Source organism: Delphinapterus leucas, chromosome 8 (genome assembly GCF_059928025.1).
Source record: "Delphinapterus leucas isolate spDelLeu-1000000601 "Yukka" chromosome 8, BTC_Dleu_Yukka2, whole genome shotgun sequence".
Classification (NCBI taxonomy): Eukaryota; Metazoa; Chordata; class Mammalia; order Artiodactyla; family Monodontidae; genus Delphinapterus; species Delphinapterus leucas.
Window position 1 is genome coordinate 72,241,073 of NC_143136.1, and position 26,716 is coordinate 72,267,788.

Genomic DNA, 26,716 nt, shown 5'->3' on the forward strand with positions numbered 1-26,716 from the left:
TGAGGGATAAAGTGGATTTTAAAATTAATTTCTTTTCAAATATAGTTGCTATTATTGAATTAAATGAACATGAAGAAAACCAGGTAACTCGAGATATTGTGGAGAACTGGTCAGTAGAAGAACAAGCAATGGAAATGGATTTGAGTATTCTTCAACAGGTAGAAGATCTAGAAAGGAGAGTTGCATCAGCAAGTTTGCAAGTGAAGGTAAAATTGATTGGAATGAAATCTGTTTTAAGGATGATGGAAGGTAACTATTATTTGTTGTATACCTGATATGTGCCAGTTACTCTGCTAAATGTTTTCACTTTATCTCATTTAATTCTCAAAATGATCCTGAACTAATTTCCCCCATCTTACAGGTAAGGAACAAGGCTCAAAGTAAGTAACCTGCCAGTGGTCATATCGTAAGCTAAGTGTGTATTCATCCAAGTCTGTCTGACTCCAGAACCTGTGTTCTTTTTACCAAATCTTGCTGCCTCCTTAATGGTATTCAAAAGTGTCCTTTCTAGTTTTACCCATGATAAATATAATGCTCTATCAAATTCCTACTATACTGTTTCATATAGAGGACCTCCTTGCATCAAGCTACGTTGTATGTCAAAATTTCGCTCTATATAATTTAAAATTGGAGAATATAGATATATCCAAATATACACTGTATCATTATACACATACCCACACACCCTACATATATATGTAAATTTTAAATTTATTTATCTACTGGGCATTACCATGTCACAAGCATTATCATGATCAGACTGGCTTCCAATGGACAGGCAAAAGGAAAGCTTTACCTTAGTGCAAGAATTTTTAGTTTTGGTAAGAGAGATATAAAGTCTTCTCAGTTGATAATAAGGTGATGTCTCTGAGAATAAATGGATGGATGATGAATAAGTATGAGACACCTGAAAAGGTTTAGAAAATGTAGTATCCATGTAATTTGATTTGCTATTTTATGTTTTATTCAGAATGAGAAACTTATGCCATAATACTATCCTATGGCATTTGGAAACTTTTGAAGTTCTCTGAAAAATGTCACTTTCCAGAGCTAATAACATATCCCTTTCTTGCCGCAAACATAATTACCAACTTTGGGAAACAAAATTTATCATTTGTTGACTCTATTTTGCTAGCAAACTATATCTTCCTCCTAGTACTATAATACAGTATAAAAATGCCTCATTAATTTGGCATCTTCAACAAATGAAGTCTTCCACCCAAGTTACTTTTCTAGAGAAATGAAAATTATTCCATTTAGCACCATAATTTTTTAACATGTTTGTCAGATCGCTTATGTTACACATTACGCTGCCTTCTTAAATTGAGAATAATGAGTTTGATTTAAATTATCCTGGTGACACAGGATCATTAGTGCGAAGACCAATTATTAGATGATGATTCCCTCAGGAAATGTGAAGAGGTTTTGCCCCTACATTAAATGGTCCTAGTGTGCTTTGCTTTTAAACGACTGTGTCTGCTTTCTATAGTCTGTTTCTGTCTTCTCTCATGGTCAGTTGCTACTACTTGCTGGTTTAAATTTGGTTGGTTCTACTGGCCCAATTTTCCCCCAACTTCCTCCACCTAATTTGCCAGTTCTAATTGGCTATTGGTTGGGAAAACATATCACCAAGATTTTTTTTTTTTAAGATATAATTTTATTTATTTTTGGCTGAGTTGGGTCTTTGTTGCTGCACACGGGCTTCTCATTGCGGTGGCTTCTCTTGTTGCAGAGCACAGGCTCTAGGTGCGTGGGTTCAGTAGTTGTGGTGCACAGGCTCAGTAGTTGTGGTACATAGGCTTAGTTGCTCTGCAGCATCTGGGGTCTTCCCAGACCAGGGCTCGAACCCGTGTCCCCTGCATTGGCAGGTGGATTCTTATCCACTGTGCCGCCAGGGAAGTCCCAAGCTTTTTTACGTTAAGTATAAAGTCAGGGTGTGGGCCTGAAACATTTTCCTGGAGCCATACTCATATTTTCCTGCATTAACCTTATCACATTACTGGCTGCTTAGACAATCTTGGCTGTGTTCTAAGTATATAAGAAAAGCAGAATTTGTTTTTTAAGTGAAATGTTTTAATATTCTGTTATTAAGGTATTACTAAATTATTCTGTATTATTCTGAAAAAATGAATTATATTATTCTTGAAGAGTCTAAAAACACAAATGATGAAAATAACCACAAGACATTATTTTAACATCTATAGAAGATTTAATGTTTTTTTTTTTAAGAAAATAGAGTTATATGTTTAACGTGGGGAACTAGCCATTGTGAAGACACATCACACAGGTGGCCTGTGGGACTTACTTAGGTGCATTCATTTATATTTTTAATATTGCTTATAATTTGGACATTCTTTATTATTTTGTAGGAAAATCTGCAAGCCTCTTGTCCTAGTTCTGTTGTTGCGAGTATACAAAGAACCTAATTACTCTTCCAGCTCCTCTAAAGATAGCTCCTGTGTCTCTTTCTAAGTTTTCTCTTTTACAAGCTAATTAATTCCTTCAACCATTAGTCCTGTGAAATAGTTTCCATGTACACGATTCTCTTCTGTATAAACACCAGTGTTAATATCCTTCTTAAAATGTTGTATCCATAACTGTACATAGCGCTGTCTGAATGTGTTCATGGAACTTTTACTTTCCTTAATCCAGCCCTATACTTCCATTAATGCTGTTTGAATTTTGTACTAGCTTTTTAGTATCCACATCATACTCTTGCTTCACTGAGTATACGCTATGAAAAAACAAACTTTGGCCCTCTTTCAAAGAGCTTTTAAGTGCGTTCTATCACATATAGTATTCAATATTTCTGTGATTAGTTGCTTAAACTTCAAACCTAAAATTTACATTTATCATTGTTTTATTTTTATTAATTTCATGTGGGTACATTTTGCAGCATATGGAACTATTTTTATCTTAGTCCTGTTATACAGAATATTAAATTTTCTTCCTAGTTTTAAATCATCTGCAGATTTAATAACAATCAAGTTACTCATAAGTGTATTAACAGGACAAACCAAGTACAGAGCCTTTTGGACATTGGCACTGGGGGCCTTTTCTGAGGTGACACAAGTTCTGTCAATCACCATTTTTTGGAAGCAGTTTTCAACCCTCTAGATTTCTTTAATCTAGTCTTCATATTTTGTCTTGTCATTTGCCTTGCAGACATCAAGATATGCTCTGTTTACAGGGTTCTCTTGATTTATCAATTTAGTACCCTTTTCAAAATATGGGAATGAGGTTCATTTGACATGACTTGTACCTAATGCACTTACATGTACTATTCATAATTCCATCCTTACTTCACAAATATAAATGTTCTACTGAATTAAAGAAGAGGAATTGATCCTAATATACAAGATAAAATAATTATCTCTAAAGAGGTTTAATAAAAAGGATAATGTTCATTCTGTTTTTCATTTAATATGCACTTACTAAGCCCCTATTCCACATCAGACAGTAGGCACCACAAAATTGGATAAAATGTGGTTTCTGCTGTCAGAAATCTTGTCATCGAATAGGGAGATAAGTCATATATACATCTCCACAGAATCTGTTAACTGATCCTAGAGGAGTACAGAGTCATACATGAATTTAGAAAAAGAATACATAACTTCTGATGGAGACATGGGAGAGATCAGGGAACATTTCACGTAGAAGTCGAGATGGAACTTGAGAAGGTGAGTCAGCTTTTGACAAGGAATGCCATACTAGGAAGAGGGAACAGCCTGAGCAGAGCACCAGGATCCAGAAGTTTAGGGCATGTTTGTGGAGTTGCAAGTTGTGGAATTTGCAGTGTAGGATGTGTGAACGGGAACATGAGAGGAAGAGGCAGATTGAGGTACTTGAATGTCATGATAAAAATATGGACTTTGTTAAACAGTAGGGAAGCTTTGAAGGATTTTGAGGTAGAAGATCAATAAAAGCAAGCTGAGTTATAAGATCATTCACTTATTCAATCAACATGTGTGTATTGAGTGCCTACTATTTGTTTTCACTGTGCTGGAGATAAAATGAGTAAAAGCAAACGTGGTCCCTGCCATCATGGAATTTAGAGGTAAAAAGATGTGAATCAAATAATCACAATAGTAAAAAATTGTGAGTACCACAAGGCTGTGGCATACTATATGGTCCTTTGTGGGCTTGTAATATGGAGACTTACCTGCTAAAGTAGGTCAGAGAAGGATTCCCTGAGGACTTTTAAAATGACAGCTGCAGGATGAGTGGATTTAACCAGGTTAAGAGCAACAGGGAAAGGCTCTACAGACAAATATAACAGCTCACGCAAACTCCTACGGCTGGAGGAAAAATGGTAAGTATTGTACAGACCCCTGTACTGAAGAGTGGTAGAAGGAATGGAAATGGAAAGGAAGAGCTAAATTCAGAGACCACGGAGAGATTTCTGTTGAAATGAATAAGCATGTAGTCTAAAGTCTCTCAGAATACTTTGCTGATTTTCATTATACCTTTCATAATATCAAAAGTTATTAAATTTGCTTCTTCAAACTTCTCACAACTGTTTCTTTTAATTTTTTATTCTTGTTTCTACCTAGCATTAGGAAACACAAGATAAAAACTTTTAGTAAAGATCCTTAAGGTCTGCTCGTGTCTGCTGCTGTATTTTAAGTAAAGGTAATTCACCCAGCAGGCATTTTAAGAGGAAACCATAATAACATTATTCTTTTGATATATAGGGTTGGATGTGTCCAGAGCCTGCATCAGAAAGGGAGGACTTGGTATATTTTGAACATAAGTCATTTTCTAAATTGTGCAAGGAGCATGATGGAGAATTTACTGGCGAAGAAGAAAGCAGTGCACATGCACTGGAACGGAAGAGTGACAACCCCCTAGATATAGCTGTAACCAGGCTGGCTGATTTGGAGCGGAACATTGAAAGAAGGTATCTGAAGAGCCCCTTAAGTACCACCATTCAGATCAAACTGGATAATGTGGGCACAGTTACTGTCCCTGCTCCTGCACCATCCATTAGTGGTGATGGTGACGGGTAGGTTATTGAGATTAACTTGAAAAATTATTGTGCTTCTTTGCTAATTGGAGCCTATTTTCTATTGCCTGTTATCTATGTATCTTCTTGTATGTCTGTGATCCATATGGATCATGCTGTTTGCATGGTGCTTTGTAAAAACATTTTTTTTGTTGTTATGTGCGTTGATAATCCTGCAAAGTGATCTTACATTTACCTGGTTGTGACTAAGCTTTGAGGCACGTAGCCACAGTCTGTGCACTACATCAAATTTAGTTGCTTAAACCTTATACTTATTGGCTGTTACATGTTTTTGTCATTGCTTGGCTTTCAGTGTGATGATTGTTTCACATTCAGTAACCATAAATGTGGACGTGACCTACTTAATTTTTCTATATTTCAATGCAGAATTGAAGAGGATATTGCTCCAGGGCTCAGGGTATGGAGAAGGGCATTATCAGAAGCTCGCAGTGCTGCACAGGTAGCTCTGTGCATTCAGCAGTTACAGAAATCAGTAGCATGGGAAAAATCAATTATGAAAGTTGTAAGTGTTTTTATTTAAGAAATACTATAATTTACTTTGTCCTGTTTTTTATTCCAATCTTCAGATATTTCTTAATTATGCATTACTTATTGTCAAAATAATGTACGCTGTACTTGAGAATTTCCTTAATTCTTAAATACTGTATAGTTTGATACTTTCCTCCTTATTTTGAGCTTTTTGAAGGAACCTACCAAATGTTATCTTTCGTTTTTTTAAATCTTGTCTTTCTCTCCTTTGAATATTGTTTATAACCCTGACTGAAGTTGTCTTCTCCATTCTGTCAACATAATAGTTGTTAATCTGAATGTTTTGAAGGCCCTTTCAATCTTGTAAACACTCCAGTTGCTAACATTACCTGCTAAGTACGTTCACTTCATTTCTAAAATATCTATATTTGTATCAATTTTCTTTTCTTAATGCCAGAAATACTTAGCTAAGTAAATACAGAATAAGCAGAGAACTCTTCCTTTATGCACCAATATCATGTTTTGGGTTGGCCAAAAAATTGCCTTAGGTTTTTAAGTAAAAATAAAAGATACATTTTTCATTTTCACCAAGAACTTTATTGAACAGCGTATTCACCCTTTTGTTCCACTACCTTCTACCATTTTTCAGGCAACTTCATAATTCCATCTTCCCAAAACTTTTTATCTTTTTGAGCAAAGAACTGATCCAGGTGCCTTTTACAGTCTTCCAGGGAATTAAAATTTTTTCCATTAAGAGAATTTTGTAAAGCCTAAATAAATGGAAATCCAAAGGTGTAATATCTGGTGAATAAGCTGGATGAATCAGAGCTTCCCAGCTAAGCTGTAACAGTTTTTGCCTGGTCATCAAATAAACATGCAGTCTTGCATTATACTGATGGAAGATTATGCATTTTCTGTTGACTAATTCTGGACACTTTTTGTTGAGTGCTGCTTTCAGTTGGTCTAATTGGGAGCAGTACTTGTTGGAATTGATCGTTTGGTTTTCTGGAAGGAGCCCATAGTAGAGGACTCCCTTCCAATCCCACCATATACCGGCCTTTGGTGTGGTTGGTGGTGTTTCATTTCGCTTGCCCCACTATCTCTTCCATTCCACATTATTGTACAGTATCCACTTTTCATCACCCGTCACAATGTGTTTTAAAAATGGAACATTTTCGTTATGTTTAAGCAGAGAATCGCATGAGGAAATACGGTCAAGAAGGGGTTTTTTGCTTAATTTATGTGGAACTCAAACATCAAAGCGATTCACATAACCAAGCTGGTGTAAATGATTTTCAGCACTTGATTTGGATATTTTGAGTATGTTGGCTATCTCCCGCATGGTATAATGTTGATTGTTCTCAATTAATGTCTTGATTTGATCGCTGTCAACTTCAGCTGGTCTACCCAACCGTGGAGCATCATCCAGTGAGAAATTTCCAGCGTGAAACTTCACAAACCACTTTTGATGTGTTCAATCAGTCACAGCACCTTCTCCATACACTGCACAAATCTTTTTTTGCATTTCAGTTGCGTTTTTACCTTTCTTGAAATAATAAAGCATAATATGCCGAAAATGTTGCCTTTTTTCTTCCATCTTCAGTATTAAAATGGCTACACAAAAATTCACCAATTTTGATGAGGCTTTTTTAAAATGCACGCTGATATGATAGGTGTCACATACAATCTAACAAAATTGTTTTGAATGAACTTATAGACAACTAAGTGTTACTAGAGCCATCTTGCGGAAAAAAAGCGAACGAACCTTTTGGCCAACCCAATATTTGGATATAGTTGGCATTGAGTAGATCTTTTAGTCTTTCCTCTAACAGTTAAAAATGTTTTTTCTCCTTCTTTGTTCAAGCCCAGTTAGTTATCATGTAGTGGCCTTTACTTTGTACTAGGCAACAAATGCTATATGTTCAAAATAAAAGCTATATTTCTTATATTTTCCAGAGAGAGATTTATTTTAAATCATGTACGTGTCCTTTTTGCCTCTTTTGTATCATATACAGAAATATCTATTATATGTAGACTTTTATGAATCACTTTAACAGTTGCTTTTGAATTACAGGTTAGCTTTAAAATTCAAACATTTGAGATTTGTTTTCATGAATGACTAAGGGTAAAATACCTATTTTAAATAATCTTCCTCAAAGAAAAGAAGTGATTCTTAAATAATTTAGCATTCTCGCCTTCCTTTTTACCTCTATACTTAGACTACTCAATACTTTATTCATTCTATACAAATAAATTTGCTTTCTTCTATGGTTTTTTTCACTTCTTTCTAAAATGTCCATGGAATAATGAATCTGCAGTTTTCACAATATGCTCAAATTTAGGTCTTTCCCTATATAGATTAGAATTTACTATAAGTTTTAAGGCATTGTTCAGGTCATCTGGTAGCATTTTTACCAGGTAAAAATAATTTTCCTTCTAAAAATTATTATTAAAACCAGTTTTAAAGTCACCTTAGACAAATATATTTGGTGAAATGTAGGCTATAATGATAAAAAAAGATTCAATTCCTATATCAGAATGAAATTTGTACAGTTACTTTTCTCATCTACACCAAAACAATCATCACAATGTAGGCAGTTTTGTTATAACCTGTACACAGAAACCCAAAACTTGTACCAAAATCTACCTTTATATTAGTGTGCTTACTTTCTGCAATCTAAGGTTTTATTTCAGGTTTTGCAAACTTCTTTTCCATTGTTATTAATAAATTAATATACATTCATCATTATTTAACTCCATCTCATAATTTTTATTTCTTTTTTTAATGTTTAATAATACATTACTTGCTATAAAACTACTTTGAAAAGAAGGCAGAGTTTCTTATTCAAAGATTAATGAGCACTTGGTAACCTTGAATTAGAAATGTAACAAAACCTATAATAATCCTCATTAGAAGTCCTAAAAAAAAATGTTAAAGTGCTCAATGTCTTTAGAAATATCCTCTTTACCAGAAACCATGCTTACTAGGAAAGAAGGAGCTGCCATGATTTGCCTCCAGATACTTCTCTGCCCACAATATGTTTTCTGTTGTTAATGTTAAGCAATCGGCAACATCCACTGTTTTTTTTTACTGTGGTAGCAAAGGAGTTAAAACCAAATATTACTACATTTGCTCTAACATATTGTGAGCTATTACTGTGGATTTTCAAAAATGTTATGAACTTGATACCTGCCACCCTTTCTTAATAAGTATCAGAAAATAATTTTATTTTTAAATCATAAATGTGAGATGTAAGACAGGCTTCATAGTATTTTTAGCTATTGTAGAAAACAATGAGAATTTACTTAATGTTCATGAACCTGATTTTTAAAATTTATTGTTATATGGATTGAAATATAACCTTCGAAATGTTACTTCTCAATGAGTATTTTTATAACAGAAATTTTAAAGAAATAACTCAAATTTGGAGAAATAACACCATATTAAGGTATTTAGTGATGTGGTTATCAGGAAAGGTCATAAAATAAATACTTACTGCTGGGATATTAAACTCTACTGCTTTTGCTCTTAGCACACATGCCAGTTTTAGTATTACATGTATATTACGTATATTTGATAGATATTTGTTAAGGTGAATAGCATGTATCTGCTGTTTTGATAAGATTCTTAAGCTATCATTGGTGTACGTATTGAGTTATGAAAGACTATTTTAGACATTCCCAGATTAAGATTTAATGTTTTATTGAAATTAAAGTAAGTTTGAACAATTAAGCTATTTTGTTTTTAACAGTATATAAATACATAGCTTAAAATTAGTACAAATGATTTATAATTTAAATGTTTTAATTATTTTCAGTTGAAATATAGTTGTACAATATTATATTAGTAATGTTTTCATTTTTTGGAATATTGATTACAGGACATTGTCTACTGTGACTGAAATAAAAACTAAATGTCAAAATATAATGTTAGTACTTACCATTTTTTAAAGCCATCTTTAAAGTTTTTACCTGTCTAATCTTCCTTCTTTCCCTTTGTGAAACTTGTTATACAGAATATGTGTGCATGGGGGAAAAAAATCTCTTTATAGATTTTAAAGTTCTTAATGGTATTAGAAGTTTTTCAACAGAGAAGGAACAATTTTATTTTTAGCCCTAGAAAATAAATTATGACTTCTAAATTCTTTTATTTAATTTATTGTATCAATTTCTTTTTCCCTTAGAAATCATTTTGTAGGATCCATTTTCTACATTTGTGACACATGTTTGATTTGGGTTGATTTCCAAAGTTTCCTGATTTGGACATAGTCAAAATACAGTGACATCTTATTATTATTATTTATAATTCTGTTACTAATACATGTTCCTAATTTTGATCTTAAAAATTACTCTAACTCTTACTTATTTCTTTCTCAGGATATCATGAGGATGCTAAGATAAGCAAACGATGAAATATATTAAAAAATTAAAACACCATGTATTAAAGCTATTCATTGCTTTATGTGCTCTAATGTCATGTTAACTATTTTGTATGTTAATGTGTACATGCTTCTGAAGTGTGTGCAGGCATTCAACCTCTAGCTTTGTTTTTTGCAGTGTACCTGAAATGTGCATTTACCCCAACTGAACTGCTCACCCCATCATGTGGTCCATATCTGTGTAACGAGAGATACATAGATGTGTATGGCTACTGTATATTTGTTAGCAAGCGGAATGTTCATTACTAATATAAATTAGGCATTAATGGTGTGTTTAATATCCCAAAAACTATTATTTGTAGCAGAGTGTTAATTTTAAATGATTTTCCATGTATTATAGTACTGCCAGATCTGTCGAAAGGGAGATAATGAAGAACTGCTCCTCCTTTGCGATGGCTGTGACAAAGGCTGTCATACATACTGCCATAGACCCAAGATTACAACTATACCAGATGGGGACTGGTTTTGTCCAGCTTGCATTGCTAAGGTAAGACTGATCTAAAACTAATTTTTTTTTATTGAAGTATAGTTGATTTACAATATTGTGTTAGTTTCGGGTATACAGCAGAGTGATTCAGTTATATATATTTTTTCAGATTCTTTTCCATTATAGGTTATTACAAGATTTTGAATAGAGTTCCATGTGCTCTACAGTAAATCCTTGTTGCTTATCTATTTTATGTGTAGTAGTTTGTATCTGTGAATCCCATACTCCTAATTTATCCTCCCCACCACCACCCCCAGCACCTTTCCCCTTTGGTAACCATAAGTTTGTTTTCTAGAAATCTGTTTTGTATGTAGATTCTGTTTTGCATATAGATTCATTTGTATTGTTTTTTAGATTGCACGTATAAGTGATATGATATTTGTCTTTAACTTACTTCGCTTAGTATGATAACCTCTAGGTCCATCCATGTTGTTGCAAATGGCAATATTTCATTCTTTTTTATGGCTGAGTAATAGTCCATTGTATATGTGTACCACATCTTCTTAAACCGGTTGTCTGTTGATGGGTACTTGGGTTGGTTCCATGTCTTGGCTATTGTAAATAGGGCTGTTATGAACATTAGGGTGCATGTATCTTTTCAAATTAAGAGTTTTCTTCTTTTCTAGGTATATGCCCAGGAGTGGGATTCCTGGATCATATGGTAGCTCTATTTTTAATTTTTTAAAGAACCTTCATACTGGTTTCCATACTGGCTGCACCAATTTACATTCCCACCAACAGTGTACTAGGGTTCTCTTTTCTCCACACCCTCTCCAGCACTTATTATTTGTAGACTTTTTGATGATAGCCATTCTGACTGGTGTGAGATGATACCTCGTTGTGGTTTTGATGTACATTTCTCTAATACTTAGTAACGCTTAATGCTGAGCATCTTTTCACATGCCTGTTGGCCAGCTGTATGTCTTATTTAGAGAAATATCTATTTAGGTCTTCCACCCATTTTTCGATTGGGTTGTTTGTGTTTTTGATATTGAGTTGTATGAGCTGTTTGTGTATTTTGGTTATTAACCCCTTGTCAGTTGCATCATTTGCAAATATTTTCTCCCAGTCTGGTAGGTTGTCTTTTTGTTTTGTTGGTTTCCTTTGCTGTGGAAAAGCTTTTAAGTTTGATTAGGTCCCATTTATTTTTGCTTTTATTTCTTTTGCCTTGGAAAAGTGATCTAAGAAAATATTGCTATGATTTATGTCCAAGAATGTTTTGCCTGTGTTCTCTTCTAGGACTTTTATGCTTAGGTCTTTAAACTATTTTGAGTTTATTTTTATATATGGTGTGAGGGTGTGAGGGAGTGTTCTAATTTCATTGACTTAGCCATCCAGCTTCTCCAACACCACTTGCTGAAGAGACTGATTTTTCTCCATTGTATATTCTTCCCGCTTTTGTTGTAGATTAATTGACTGTAGGTGTGCGGGTTTATTTCTGGGTTCTCTATTCTGCTTCATTGATCTATATGTCTGTTTCTGCCCCAATACCACACTGTTTTGATTACTGTAGCTTTGTAGTAGTGTCTGAAGTCTGGAAGGGTTACGCCTCCAGCTTTGTTCTTTTCCCTAAGGATTACTTTGGCAATTCTGGGTCTTTTATGGCTCCATATAAATTTTAGTATTTTTTAAGTAGTATTATTACTTAAAACTTTTTAATTGCCAGATCAAAATGAAGAGTTTTATGGGGATTTTTTTGAGATATAATTTGTATACTGTAAAATTCATTTTAAAGTGTGCAATTCAGTGTTTTTTAATATATTCACAAAGTTGGACAACCATCACCACTATCAAATTCCAGAACATCTTCATGATCCTCAAAAAGTATGCTTGTAAACATTATCATTCACTCCCCATTCCCCTTCTCTTCTCAGCCTCTGGCAACCATTAATCTATTTTCTATCTCTGTGGGTTTGCCTATTGTCATTACATATACATCAAATCATACAATATGTGGCCTTTTTCTTTCACTTAGCACAATATTTTCAAGGTTCATCTGTGTTCTAGCACTTCATCTTTAAAGTCAAATGATATTTCATTATATGGACAGACTACATTTTGTTTATCTGTTCAGCTGATGGACATTTGGGCTGTTTCTACATTTTGGCTTTTATGAATAATGCTGCTATGAACAGTCATACCCAAGTTTTTGTATGAATATATGTTTTCAATTTTTCTGTTATATACCTAAGAGTAGAATTGCTAGGTCATATGGTAATAAGCATATGTATTTTAAGTCACTTTCCAGTCACATATAAATTGGAAACCTGTGAATTCTAATACTAATTGATTAAAGAGTAGCACTATGATAAAGTAGAAAGAAATGGGTTTTAGAATTATAAAGTAAGGAGTAAGAAGTGTGAAAGGGTTAGAATGTATTGAGGGCCAGACTCTTCATTAGGTTTTCCCTATCTCAGACACTCTCTTCCATGTTTAATCTCTTTACGTAGTTACTACCAGTAACTACCACCACTTCATAAACTCAGTTTCAAGCATCCATCTCTCTACTGCCTCCTTTCTTTCCTGTTCACTCCCTCTAGTGCTCCAACTCCAATAATTCTTTGATCTCATCAGGACCTTCAATTCATTTATCTTAAGACCTTTTCACTGTCCCTCTCCCCATTCATGTCCTCTCTTTCCTCCTATAATCACTGCATCCACCCTTAGCTCCTGTGCCTCTCTCTCACTTGGTAAAACCATCATTCTAGTTAATCCAACTCTATGACTTCTCCAGCACCTACATATACAGATACAAAGGTATCTTGAATGTGGCTGGAGAAAACACCCACCCCTTTAAATTTAAGACTAAGAGGGCCTTTAGTGGTGCCTGATAATTTACTGTCTCCTCCATCCTCATTCTCAGCTGATGACCTTACTCCCATTTCACTATGATAATGGAAGCCATCAGAAGAAAATATCACAAGCATCCACCACCACACCTACCATCCTTCCTATATCTGGGCTCTCATACTCTACCCTCCCTCCTGTTGCCATGAACTGCTTGTGTGCCCCTAACTAAGCCAATAACCCCACTTGTGCTTCAGATCCCATCACCTCTCACCTCCTTAGGAGAATGGCTCCAGCAGTTCTGTCTTTTCCTGCATCATCAGTTTTTCCTTCTACACTGGGTTCTTTCTCATCAGCCTACTAACATGGTACTCTTTCTCCCATCTTACAAAAACTAAACAAAAACCCTCTTTTGGCCTCACTTCTTCCTTGATCCACTTCCCCCATTTCTCCCCTTCCCTTTACTGGAAAGTTTTCTGTTCTGGTTCTTTCTGATTTCTCTCCTCTGATTCACTCTTAAACTCACTCCAGTCATATTTTCATCTCCACAGCTTCTCCAAAATTTCTCTTACTATGCCCACAAATGACTTCCACATTGCTCGGTCCAATGATCAGTGCTTAGATCTCATCTAACCCATCACTTACATTTGATAGAATGGAACTTCCCCTCCTCCTTGAAATCCTGTTTTCACTTGTCTTCTAGGATACCATACTCACCTGATTTTCTTCTTGCTTTTGCTCCTTTTCAGTCTCCTTTGCTGGTTTTTCTCACCTCCCAGATCTATAAATACGGAGTGCTTTCTTAGCTTCAAAGTTATATCTGTAAAATGGAATCGTATCTGCTTTGCAGGGATTTGTAAGGATCAAATATTGTGTGTTTGAAGGTTTTTATGAGTTTAAAATTCTGTGATCTATTTTGGGGGGGGATATATTTATATTAATACCTTATTATATTTTAGGCTATATTTTACAAAATAGCAGAGGTCTCACATGGCACCATATTCACTAATAATTGCTTTTTTATTTCTCATTACTTGATCATTTTTGTTATATATAGTTAATGTAGTTTAATAATAATCTTCCCTGGTGGTACATAACTTATCTTTTAACTTCATAAATGTCAAGTTATAGAAAAGTGTCTCTAATACTTTATGAATTACTAACAAATCAGTGTTTTAATTCTTGGGGGTATCATCTGGTAGGCTATAGGAGGTTTTGTTTTCTGTAAATTTGCTTAAATTAGAATTCTGGCTATATATCATTCCAGGAATGGACTAGAAGATGTGAGGTGTATGATCTCATCTAAACCTTTCTATGTAAATGCAGCTTTCTAAGCCTCTGCTTTCTTGTTTTTTAAATGTGGTAGATTAGGTGTTATGTTTCTTACAGCAATAAAAAATGTTATAAACATTGGATTTTGGTAAAGATTTTTAAAGTTAAGATTTTAAAAATATCTTTCCAGTAATTCAGTTATTTACCAATATCTATATTATACATCTTGCTCTCAAATAGCTATTGCTGCATACGTCATTGTGACTGTTTTTATTCTGTGTATATGTGTGTTTTCATGCCAATATATATACATACACTATGTATATATATTAAAGATAGATATATATACTTTCTCTCAGGATCACAGAATCAAAAAAACTTGCCTGTGTGTATATATACATATTTATACACACTCATATATACACACACACACACACACACAAGAAATTTTAAATTCCAGTGCCTACAAAAGTCAAATAACACAAAAGAGTTGGGACTGTAGCAAACAGGAAAGTCAAGCCATGGCCCCATTTCTGTGTGACAGACATTGCTCAACTCGAGCCGTCATGTAGACATGTGGGCCCAGTGTTCCAGGATCTACCAATATTTCATTATGGATTTTTATGCATGCCCTCCCAAATGTTAAATGTTGGCAACAAATTCAGGATTTTTACAAGCATTATGAGCCAAACAACAACACATTCTGTGGGCTGTTTACAGCCTCTGAGCCACCGGTTCACAACTTCTGATATATAGATATACAAGCATAACAGAAATGAGCCCTTGTATGTGTAGTCTGATAGGTTCGGCTTAAGATATCCTGAAGTTCCTCTTTGGATTTGGGCTCTAATAAGATAGAAAGGGTGGGGAACGGGGACTTCTCTGTCCAAGAACAAAGTCATCAGTAACAGAGCAACTGTGTAAAAGCTTGCTTTTGAAAGTGTATGTGCATGATCTAATGAGGTAAGCTGATAAACATCATTTATAAAAGAAAGAGAGAGGCTTCATTGTCTTTTTAAAACATCGCAAAAGTTTTTATTTCTGTGGATTTAAATTTCATGTTTTCTTACTATGAGTATTAATTTGTTAGAATATGATCCCAAGTATTGGGATCCGTAACATCTTATGGAAAAACCCGAATGAACTTTCTGGCCAACCCAATAGTATTTTCGTTCAAATAGGAACTAGAAATTTTGACCCATTATTCATGAAATTTTGTTCTTTTTAAGTAACACAATTACTCAATCTAACTTAATTTAATCTTCATTAAATAGACCTTTTCCTCATGAACTAAGCATTCTCTTTCTCTTTTTTTATGATTTCATAGTGCTAAAATCTCAGTGTAATATAAAAACTCAAAATAATCAGATTTTAGTGAATAAAAATGAATAAGCTAAATGGAGAAGAGACTTAGTAAAGCATTGTAATTATTCCAGTTAGTTTCAAGGGGTAGTGATTCTTTCATATGGTATGGGGAAGATGTTAGATTTATGGTTTGTTTTATTATTTTAGTCAATTAAAATATCTCTTTAACTATACTTTTAACCTACCAATAGAGAAACAAATAATTTTAATTGCTTGATTAAAAGCAATTTTTAAAAATAATGCTAGAAGAGGTCCTGAAATCCTCAAAGAAATTGGTATGAAATACTCCAGAGAAACATTTTTCAGCCAAATTCATTTCAAGGATACATCCAACTTTAAATTACAGCTGATTGTTATCTGACCCTAAGTCTTAAGTCTAAGATTTCTTAATAGTCTGGGTAAGAGAGGAAATAATTTGCTAAAAGAGGATAAACACTGTTCCGGAAAATTAAAACAAAAACCATACATTACAGGGTCTTTGCACTGATATTCTTCTGTGATCTGATATATTTATTGTAGTATTGTAAAATCTGAAAATACAGATTTATTTCGCTATTTCTAGGTTGAGGGGTGTGGTGGGCAGCTATTGTTACATCAGTGTGCTACCTGTACGTTGTAGTTAGATTGCGTAAGGCCATGTTGAGTTTTTTTGAAGATTTGTTTGTTTGTTTGTTTTTTTCCGTGTAATTTTAGAGCTAGAATGACCGTACGAATTGTGTGACTTATCTTTCTTATTTTACAGGTTAGAAAACAGGGACTCACAGATATTTTTGTACAAAGTTCCATAGCTAGTTACCGACAGTGCCATAGCTGGAAATCATATTCTTTGATTCCAAATATAATCTCTTTTATACTATTTCTTTATTGCTTTCCTCAAAAACAGACATTTTTTTCCCTCTTCCTTCACCTCTGCTTTGTTCACATCTGGTAACCACAAGTTTGTGGAACTCTATTCTTATAGAAAATGCTTTTTTTCTTTATCTAGAAAGAAATATCAATTTCCAGTAGATCTGATCATTTACAAAGGACTTTTTCTCTATTGGACACTTCATGAGCTATTTTCCTTGTTTTGGCCTAGCTTCTTAATTATCTCAACTTTCTTATTAATAAGATCTATATTTTTGTTTATATTCAACCTTTGTTCTTAATTATACTGTGCTCCAAAAGATAGTACTTTTGTATCTTTAAAACTCATTCAGTTAGTGACCTAGACCAGGGGTCCCCAACCCCCAGGCCTCAGACTGTTACCTCGGTGGCCTGTTAGGAACCAGGCCGCACTGCAGGAGGTGAGTGGCAGGGAGCGAGTGAAGCTTCATCTGCCGCTCCCCAATCCTCCCCATTGCTCACGTTACCGCCTGAACCATCCCCCGTCCATGGAAAAATTTTCTTACGTGAAACCGGTCCCTGGTGCCAAAAAGGTTGGGGTCCACTGACCTAGATTAAAGAAATACTGCTGATAAGTTCTATAGTTCCAAAGATGGATTACCATGAGATCAACATCTTCAGATTTTAAGAATTCCTAAAATAAATTTTTCACGCTTTATTAGATTTTTGCCTCATATTATGGGAGAACAAATTCATAGATCTCTCTTGAAAATAATAAAATGATCAACCTTCGAGATCAGAGATAATATTCTTTTTGTTGGCCCTGTCAGGCTTTCCTAACTTAAAATAATAAAAGGCCTGTAGACAGTTATTTTTCTTATACCTCATTTCCTTTTTTTTTTAAATTAAAGGCAAGTGGTCAAACTCTAAAAATCAAAAAACTTCATGTCAAAGGAAAAAAGACTGAGTCAAAAAAAGGCAAGAAAGTAACTTTAACAGGGGATACTGAGGATGAAGACTCTGCATCTACAAGTAGTTCATTAAAAAGAGGAATCAAAGACCTGAAAAAAAGAAAAATGGAGGAAAATACTTCTATTAGTTTGTCAAAACAAGAAAGTTTTACTTCTGTTAAGAAACCTAAAAGAGATGACTCCAAGGACCTAGCTCTTTGCAGGTACTATTTCAGTTTTCATGTACTGTATATTTACAACTTCCTATTTCGTTTGCTTAGAAATCTTCTGCCATACTAAAGGCAACTTTTTGACAATTTGTGTAAGTAGTAAATGAAAGTCTATAGTATAAGTAAATATATTCTTTTATCTTTTTAAATAAATTAATTTGCATTTTTTACTTGAAAGATTATGAAAGGTAACTTTTTAATAAAAATAGATATTTCTAAAGCATAGATACTGATTTCAGACATTGTTTTCTTTAGTATGATCCTTACTGAAATGGAAACTCATGAGGATGCATGGCCTTTTCTACTTCCTGTAAACTTGAAACTTGTTCCTGGTTATAAGAAAGTTATTAAGAAGCCTATGGATTTTTCCACAATTAGAGAGAAATTAAGTAGTGGACAGTAAGTAAATCATTTCAGTTCGATATTTATTGAATGCTTGGTACATGCTGGGTACTTTTCGAGTGAGCCAAAAATACATTAACAACAAAGACATAGGCTCTGCCTTTGGAGAGGGGTGTGTGTGTGTGCGCGCGCGCGCGTTTTGTCGGGGTAGTACAGTATGTAAGACAAATCAATTAAAATTATGTAAATAATTAAAAAGCAGTGTGATAAAGCATTTTGAGATTGGAAGGGCACCAAACTCAGCCTGGAAGGTAAGGAAGAGTATCAAGAAAGCCTCCCAAAGTAAATTACATGTAAGCTAGAGCTTGTATTGTACATCAGTGGAATATTGACACTGTCTCATGTGGATTTAATAAAAATTGACTCTGTAATATTTTCAGATTATTACAATGTAGAGATAGAAGATCACTGGAAATTTTAACTATTAAAAGCTTTATTGTGGGGCTTCCCTGGTGGCGCAGTGGTTGAGAGTCCGCCTGCCGATGCAGGGGACACGGGTTCGTGCCCCGGTCCGGGAAGATCCCACATGCCGCGGAGCGGCTGGGACCGTGAGCCGTGGCCGCTGAGCCTGCGCGTCCGGAGCCTGTGCTCCACAACGGGAGAGGCCACAACAGTGAGAGGCCCGCATACCGCCAAAAAAAAAAAAAAAAAAAGCTTTATTGTGAGTTGTTGGAGAATACTAAAAATGTGTTTATTAAATGTGGAAGAAAGTTATTATTTGCTCCTCTCCACCATATTCTCTTTGTGATCCTATCCAAAGAGCAAAATGACTTCTGGCCACAGTTAATGATCTTTGTTAGATTGCCTCAGACTTCTTGCCAGAGAGTAGCAGCTGTTAGATGTTGGCATTTAGTTGGTTCTGGACATTAGACACTGGTTCTAGACATTTTGGAGCCACAAGAATAAGGCTGTTCTCTTACAAAACAAGCCCACACAAAAGCATTCTACGTGTTAATGGCCAGGAGCTGTGCATCTCCCTTCTCCATTCTCCCTGCACCCTTTATTCCTGCGTACCAGTTTACCTTAGTGTAGCCCATGCGCATCACTTCAAGCAAAGTCATAAATAAGGAGAAAGAAGGAACTTTACATTTAAAAAAACTATAAAATATATTTATTGCATTATTATTGTTATTATTATTATGTTCTTCCTAGATATTCTTTTGGTGAAAATCACTGTAATCTGTAATTTAAACTCAGTTTAGAAGAGTCGAGTAGAACTTAACTCATAAAGATCAGTGTCTGTCTTACATGTATCAGATGATTTACGAGACTGACCAAATGACTAGTTTATCTCTCTGGAGGCTGAACTGTCAATCTTTTAAAGAATTATGTCTGTCCCATTTTATTATTTTTTAATTTCGAAAGGGACCTGCCTAAATTCCGAAAACATTAAAACTATTGGTTCTTTTTTTTGCAGTACGCGGGCCTCTCACTGTTGTGGCCTCTCCCGTTGTGGAGCACAGGCTCCGGACGCGCAGGCTCAGTGGCCATGGCTCACGGGCCTAGCCGCTCCGCGGCATGTGGGATCTTCCCGGACCGGGGCACGAACCCGTGTTCCCTGCCGTGTCGGCAGGCAGACTCTCAACCACTGCGCCACCAGGGAAGCCCAAAATTATTGGTTCTTATATGATCCAAATAGCAAAAACTTCTGTCTATATATGAATTTGGTTTTTTGCTTTTTTTTTTTAACATCTTTATTGGAGTATAATTGCTTTACAATGGTGTGTTAGTTTCTGCTGTATAACAAAGTGAATCAGTTATACATATACATATGTTCCCATATCTCTTCCCTCTTGCATCTCCCTCCCTCCCACCCTCCCTATCCCACCCCTCTAGGTGGTCACAAAGCACCGAGCTGAGCTCCCTGTGCTATGCGGCTGCTTCCCACTAGTTATCTATTTTACGTTTGGTAGTGTATATATGTCCATGCCACTCTCTCGCTTTGTCACAGCTTACCCTTCCCCCTCCCCATATCCTCAAGTCCATGCTCTAGTTGGTCTGTGTCTTTATTCCTGTCTTACCCCTAGGTTCTTCATGACCTTTTTTTTTCTTAGATTCCATATATATCTGTTAGCATATGGTATTTGTTTTTCTCTTTCTGACTTACTTCACTCTGTATGACAGACTCTAAGTCCATCCACCTCACTACAAATAACTCAATTTCGTTTCCTTTTATGGCTGAGTAATATTCCATTGTATATATGTGCCACATCTTCTTTATCCATTCATCTGTTGATGGACACTTAGGTTGCTTCCATGTCCTGGCTATTGTAAATAGAGCTGCAATGAACATTTTTAACTTCCATAATTCTCCAGTTCCTGGATAGAGGATGAACCTAAACCTCAAAATAAAAAGGCTTACACACACAGAAGTACCAAAAGATCTGCAAAATCTAAGCTCCCTTTTTTCTTTCTTTTTCGGTACACGGGCCTCTCACCACTGTGGCCTCTCCCGTTGCAGAGCACAGGCTCCGGATGCGCAGGCTCAGCAGCCATGGCTCACGGGCCTAGCCGCTCCGCGGCATGTGGGATCTTCCCAGACTGGGGCACGAACCCGTATCCCCTGCATCGGCAGGCAGACTCCCAACCACTGCGCCACCAGGGAAGCCCTAAGCTCCCTTTTGAGAATGAGCGCCAGTAAATGGAGGAGGTCACAGCAGAAGCAAGCAGAGAGAAGCAGTTCTATATAATCCTATTTGTGATGCCAGGTGTGGGAGACAGAATTCAGACTCCTCTCACTTCGACTTATTTCATTAAACCCAAATTAATGAGCTGGGACCCAAACTCACAAACAGTATTTCAAATTTTAAACTAGAAACTTAGAGAACAGAGGGGAGGAAGTGCCTCCTTTAATGAATCTTTCTGGGTTCCATCAGCTTCCCCCTCCTTCTCTTGTACTTATTTCATCTAGAATCTCGCCTAAAATTCTCTCCCGGATTTGTCTCCCTAGTGCTAATCATTAACCTTTTCTTGTAGTAAGGAACAGTCTAAAGAGATAAATATTTCTCAAGGCAACTTTAAAATATTTTATAAAAATTATTCCCACACATGTTATATGATTGCATTTATATGAAATGTCCAGAATAGGTAAATGTATAGAGACCAAAAGACAAGTTGATGGTTGCCACGGGCTGGGGATAGGAAGGAATAGAGAGTAAATGCTTAATGGATAGAGTTTCCTTTTGGGGTAATGACAGTGTTTTGGAACTAGGTAATGCAATGTTGTGAGTGTGCTAAATGCCTTAATTATCTACCTTAAATGGTTAATATGATGTTATGTGCATTTCACCTTAATTTAAAAAATAATAATTCTCAGAAGAAAAGGAAAATGGGTAGAGGTTACATAGGGCTGACAATTCTGTGAGCTCATTACAGATAAAGAAATTTTCTTCTTTTATTATTGCACATATTAGAAGAAAGGAGTGAAAAGACTGTACAAGGTATTTCATCAAAGAAATAATTCCACTTTTACCAGATCTCAGAGCTTCAGTGTGCGCTTCATAGGTATTTCTAATGGGTAAATTATTTTAGTATTCAATTTGTCATAAGTTAGAGTTAATTTAAATTTGACTTTCCAAAAGCCCTTTTTCAAAATGTATTGATTTGGCTTGAAATGCTCCACTCCTTCCTTACTAATAAGTCTAGTCGTGCACCTTTCAGTTCTCTTCTCTGTGTTCTTACAGGGAAAGAGGACTGGGATTATCCCACCAAAAAAAGCACTGAATTCACAGTGCTTCTCATTGAAAGGCAGTTTCCTGATAATGTTATCTCCAGTAAAGAGATAGCACATGCTTTTTTTGCTTGTTTTCGATCATCATATGACAGTGTTTGAGCAAAAGAGCATATCTGAAGAGAGAAGAAGAGAAATGGGAAAGGGGCAAGGTTTAACACGGAGTGACCTATCCTGGGATGTATGTAAAAGCTACAGGGCAAGTGTCATGTACATAGTGCATGGGAAGCATTTATATTATTTCTACTGTAGCTAAATATTTTTGAGTGTGAAAAATAGGGTACTGCAAGTGATACAGTTGGTAAGAGTTAATAAACTAATCAAGTAGGATGAGTCCTGTAACAAAATTGTGATACAGGTCGAACAGGAAATTGGATGTAAGAAAAATGCTAGTTTGTTGAAATATATCTTGATCTTCAAGAGAAATCTGTTTTCCATTTAACCTGTCTTTAAATTCTATATGTCCAGAACACGTGCAGTCTTTTAAACGTCCTATTTATAAGAGGGTATAATATGTTTTATATCAGTTTAAATGCAGTTACCCTAATCTTTTTCTTTTTCCTTTCAATTTTATGTTTTATTTTATCTTTTATTACCTCTTCATTTGTTTGCAAAACAAAACCAGCCTACAAAAGCAACCTGTAATCATGTGTTTTCTTCCAGGTATCCAAACCTTGAAACTTTTGCTCTAGATGTCAGGCTTGTTTTTGACAACTGTGAAACATTTAATGAAGATGATTCTGATATAGGCAGAGCTGGCCACAGTATGAGGAAGTATTTTGAAAAAAAGTGGACAGATACTTTCAAAGTGAGCTGAAGTTATAATAATCTCTCTTGTTTTTTTCCTTTTAAACAAGGACAAACGAACCAGCAATGTGAACTGTATTTACATACATGTGCAAGGCACATACATAATGACTTTTTTTCCTTAAAATAAATATCACACAAAAAAAAAGTATCAGAAGAATGATACCGTTTTTAAAGGCTTCACTCCTACAACAACCAAGGCCCTTGGTTATTGGTTTGTGTGATTTATCAGCTAATTTAGGTAGAACAGGGAAGCACACCCAAAGAATTTTCAAAGGAAAGGGTGTTATAGTGCAATAGCAATTAAAATGTATCAAATCGCACTGAATATTCAACACCAGAGCTCTAACGTGGGAAATGGTTCTCCTTTCCCTCTCAATAAATATCTATTTTTCATTTTTTTACTTTGTAGTTTATTTTTTAGTGAATGTATTTAATTTTATGAATTATTTATGATTAAACCACATCCAGAATCTTCGTTTTCTGTGAAAAGGAAGAACTAGAAAAATTGCTTTAAATCTTGAAAATACAACAAGGAATGTTTTAAAATATAAAACAAAGCCAAGTTAAACTGTTTACACTGATGTGCTATAAAAGCACCAAAAATAAACTTTACTGTAGAGTTACAAGTACATTTATATATATATATACATATATATATATATGTATATATATATGTTGCTGCATCACTTGTGTAGTTAAATTGTATTTCAAGACAGTGAAGAAAAATTGACATGTATATACTGTTCATTATTGTTTATATTAAGTCTTGTTTTAAATATGTATTATGTGTATATATTGTTTGCAGACATTATTGTTTATGCCTTAGAAGGATTGTAGCATTTTATTTTAGTCTGAAGGTAATTATAGCTATACAGCTTGTACAGTAATTATCCTCTACCAACACTGTGGCATCTCCTTGATCTTGGTAGTGCCTGCCTTTGAAACAGGGTGTAGGGGATATTAGTTTTCCATTTTTTCTATTTTGTTATATAATTTTAAGCCACCAGGGCCTAAATTAAAGTATAATCATTTGTATCCATGTGGAATAAAATTGTGACAATTTCCTACGCACACAGTATTTTTTCATAGAAACATTTCCCTCCCATTTGCCTTGCCTCAGAAATAAATTTAAAAGACATTTGTAACCACTGTGTTTTATCTACTGTGTGTTGTGGTGGCCTGTTGGAGGCAAGTAGATCAGAATTTTTTTGTACCTATGTAAGAGTACTTGAAGTTTTATTTAAAATAAAATGTTGTGGAAAAGGTAGCATTCTTTTTTTTAGGAGTGTTATTTTTCACTACTATGTGTGGCACGGATACAATAAAAGACTTTTACAAACTAGCTTTTTAGTTTTTCTTAATGAACCTGGAATTTTTTTTTTTTTTCTCAAAAGAAGCTAGCTAATTTAAATTTGCTTTTTACAGAATCATAAAGGAGGAGCAGCAGAGTGTGGTTCAAAGAGCATTGGGCTGGGTGGAGGAAGGTGGTCTTAAGTCAAGTGATGTGACTTTCATGAGTCTCTGAACCTCTCTGGACCACTTTTTATTGTTTATTTCACATTTCTAATATGAAAATATCAGAATATTTTTTAAGGTCTTGTTCTAATAGGTGAAATGTCTCTATTGTAGACATACAACCCAGTTGTCATTAAGAAAAATTTATTATATAAATTTGTCTAATAAGTCATGAGATACAAGTTCAAGCATTCATGAACTATGATTTGATGCCTTGCTGGGGTCTGAGGAATCATTGAATGAACAAGACAGGCACAGGCCCTACCTTCATGGAGCTTACAGTCTAGTGCAGACGTGATCCTTAGCTAATGTCCTTAGTAAAGGGCTTTTCATAAGTAGTGAAGGGAGAATAGAAAAGTTTTGAAGAAATATTAAACTTTAGAATGCTTCATAACCTCAGAGTATTTTCCAAAATTCCTAGAGTGTTTGTGAAGGCTTATATGAAAATCAGCTGTTATTATGTACATATGTCGGTTTCTGTTAACCAAATATTACAGTGATGCCTTAAGGAGCTGGTGCTCAATCAAAAATACCATGTGGAACAGAGAACAAGGTGGTGCTGTGAATCAAGTGTGTGGTTTTTGTGTTTATAGAACTGGCTGCCAGAGACTCCATGGAGAGTCGTCTTCATGGGGGTGTTTTGCCTTAGGGAGCATATGTGGTTACATTACTTTATATTAGATGGCATATAAGAGCTTGATATTAACATGTCTGATGTCCGAGGGGCGAATGAGAAATAAAATACTTAAACACACACGAAGAACAGTTTTTCAAGAGTGATTAATTTTCTTTTAAAAATAAATTAAATATCCCTGAAAAAAAGAAAGGTGACTATTGGCTACTTTGGACTGCTGTCTCTATTGTTGCTACTCAGCAGGAGTAGCTGTTCAAGAAGTACTGGCCATGATCCCCAAAGGGCCACAATTAGTCTCCAGAACAATTGTTACAATACACATGTGGATCGTTTGTTATGTGAATGACTCTTGCATTCACGGCGCCATAGGTTGGGCCTATCTTCAATAAAACCAGTATTATTATTCTCCTCAAATATAAAAACATTTTCCTAACCCTCTGCTATCATACAATTACAAGTATGCACAACATACTTTTTCTAAGATAAATTAGGCTTTAACCTGAACCTTCTCCATTTTAGTCCTGTTTGCTCTGTGAATTGTAAAAAATTGGCCTGACCTCAAGTATAGATTTTGATTTATCCTAAGGATAAACCAATCAATCCACTACTACCGACCCCCAAAAATAGTCATCAGTTTGAAACAACATCTAGAGAGTAAATTAATATATTTATTTAGTTGTTAACTGTGGTTAAAATTAAACAAATGAAAATTTATCTGTGGGTATACCTTGAACTCAAAAGAACTAAATTACCATAAATGCAAGGTAATCTCTTTTTCTTATTTCAACCCCAAAATGAAATTTGTTAAAAGCACTAGTTTTAATCAAAATCATGAGGGAGCTGATCTGTCTTTGGTACCTTAATGCACCCCCTCTGTGCTCCTTCTCTTTTCTATCCCCTCTACCCCCATACCCTTTCAAGAAATTTAAAATCCTGTTCATTTAGGCTCCTATGAAACACATCCTTAACAAGGAGATCTGATATCAATGATTTACTCCTTTTTATAAATTGTATTTGTGGGCTACCTCTCTCAAGATTATTTGCATTTGAGAAACAAAAGAAGTTTGTGTTCTGTTAAAAGAATTTCATTCCAACAAGGAGATAAGAGAGGTATTCTAAGACAATTGAAATTTTCCTTCCACAGGAATATGACTCATAAAAAATACAACACAGAGAAACTAGTAGAACCTTATCTACTAGGAATTTTGCCTCAGTTAGATCTCTTAGGAGGCCTGCTTGGACCACATTACAACTCTGCCTTAAAAAAAGAATTTTTTTTTTAAACCTCAACTACACAGAATTAAGATAATTCCTCTCCTCAATTCATAACACACTCTTCACATTGTTCTTGCAAAGCCCCTCTTTTCTTTCATTTTCTTACTTCTTCCTTCAGCTCCTCTTCAATTCCCTTTCCTCCCCCATACAACCACATATGTCTTTCCAGTCAACCTTTTATATATGTATTTAGCAACACATACATCTTTAAAAATATATAGTGTGGGGAAAAAGTATATATATATACAGTGTTTTTCAAACTTGTATCAGTTGCATTATGCTATACATGTCATTCTATTTTTCTATTTTTGTTTCTTTTGAGTTGAAAAAGGAATACTTAAATCTGGTTCATTACTTTTGATTGCTACAAGGTATTCCATCACAGGCGTATACCACATTTCACTTTCAAACTTCTCTCAGAATGAAAACCTAAGTTGCCTGCAACTCCTTGTCACTGCAAATAATACTGCGGTGAATGTTGTCATACATGTCTTCTATGGA

General features: G+C 35.0%; 1 protein-coding gene across 15 annotated transcripts in view; it reads left to right on the forward strand.

The window, feature by feature from the left end:
* The window catches only part of BAZ2B (bromodomain adjacent to zinc finger domain 2B), a 385,114-nt gene extending 360,981 nt beyond the window's left edge, over positions 1-24,133 (forward strand). For 10 of the 15 annotated variants that reach the window (XM_089915998.1, XM_089916011.1, XM_089915997.1 and 7 more), the window contains 7 exons: positions 46-206; positions 4,695-5,005; positions 5,393-5,528; positions 10,274-10,420; positions 17,581-17,843; positions 18,105-18,248; positions 22,645-24,133. In XM_089915998.1, the coding sequence (XP_089772124.1) occupies positions 46-206; positions 4,695-5,005; positions 5,393-5,528; positions 10,274-10,420; positions 17,581-17,843; positions 18,105-18,248; positions 22,645-22,798 (1,316 nt within the window). In that variant the 3' untranslated portion in view covers positions 22,799-24,133. The other 5 variants (XM_089916004.1, XM_089916005.1, XM_089916009.1 and 2 more) reach the window with 2 other exon arrangements.
* Positions 24,134-26,716: the final 2,583 nt, after the last annotated feature.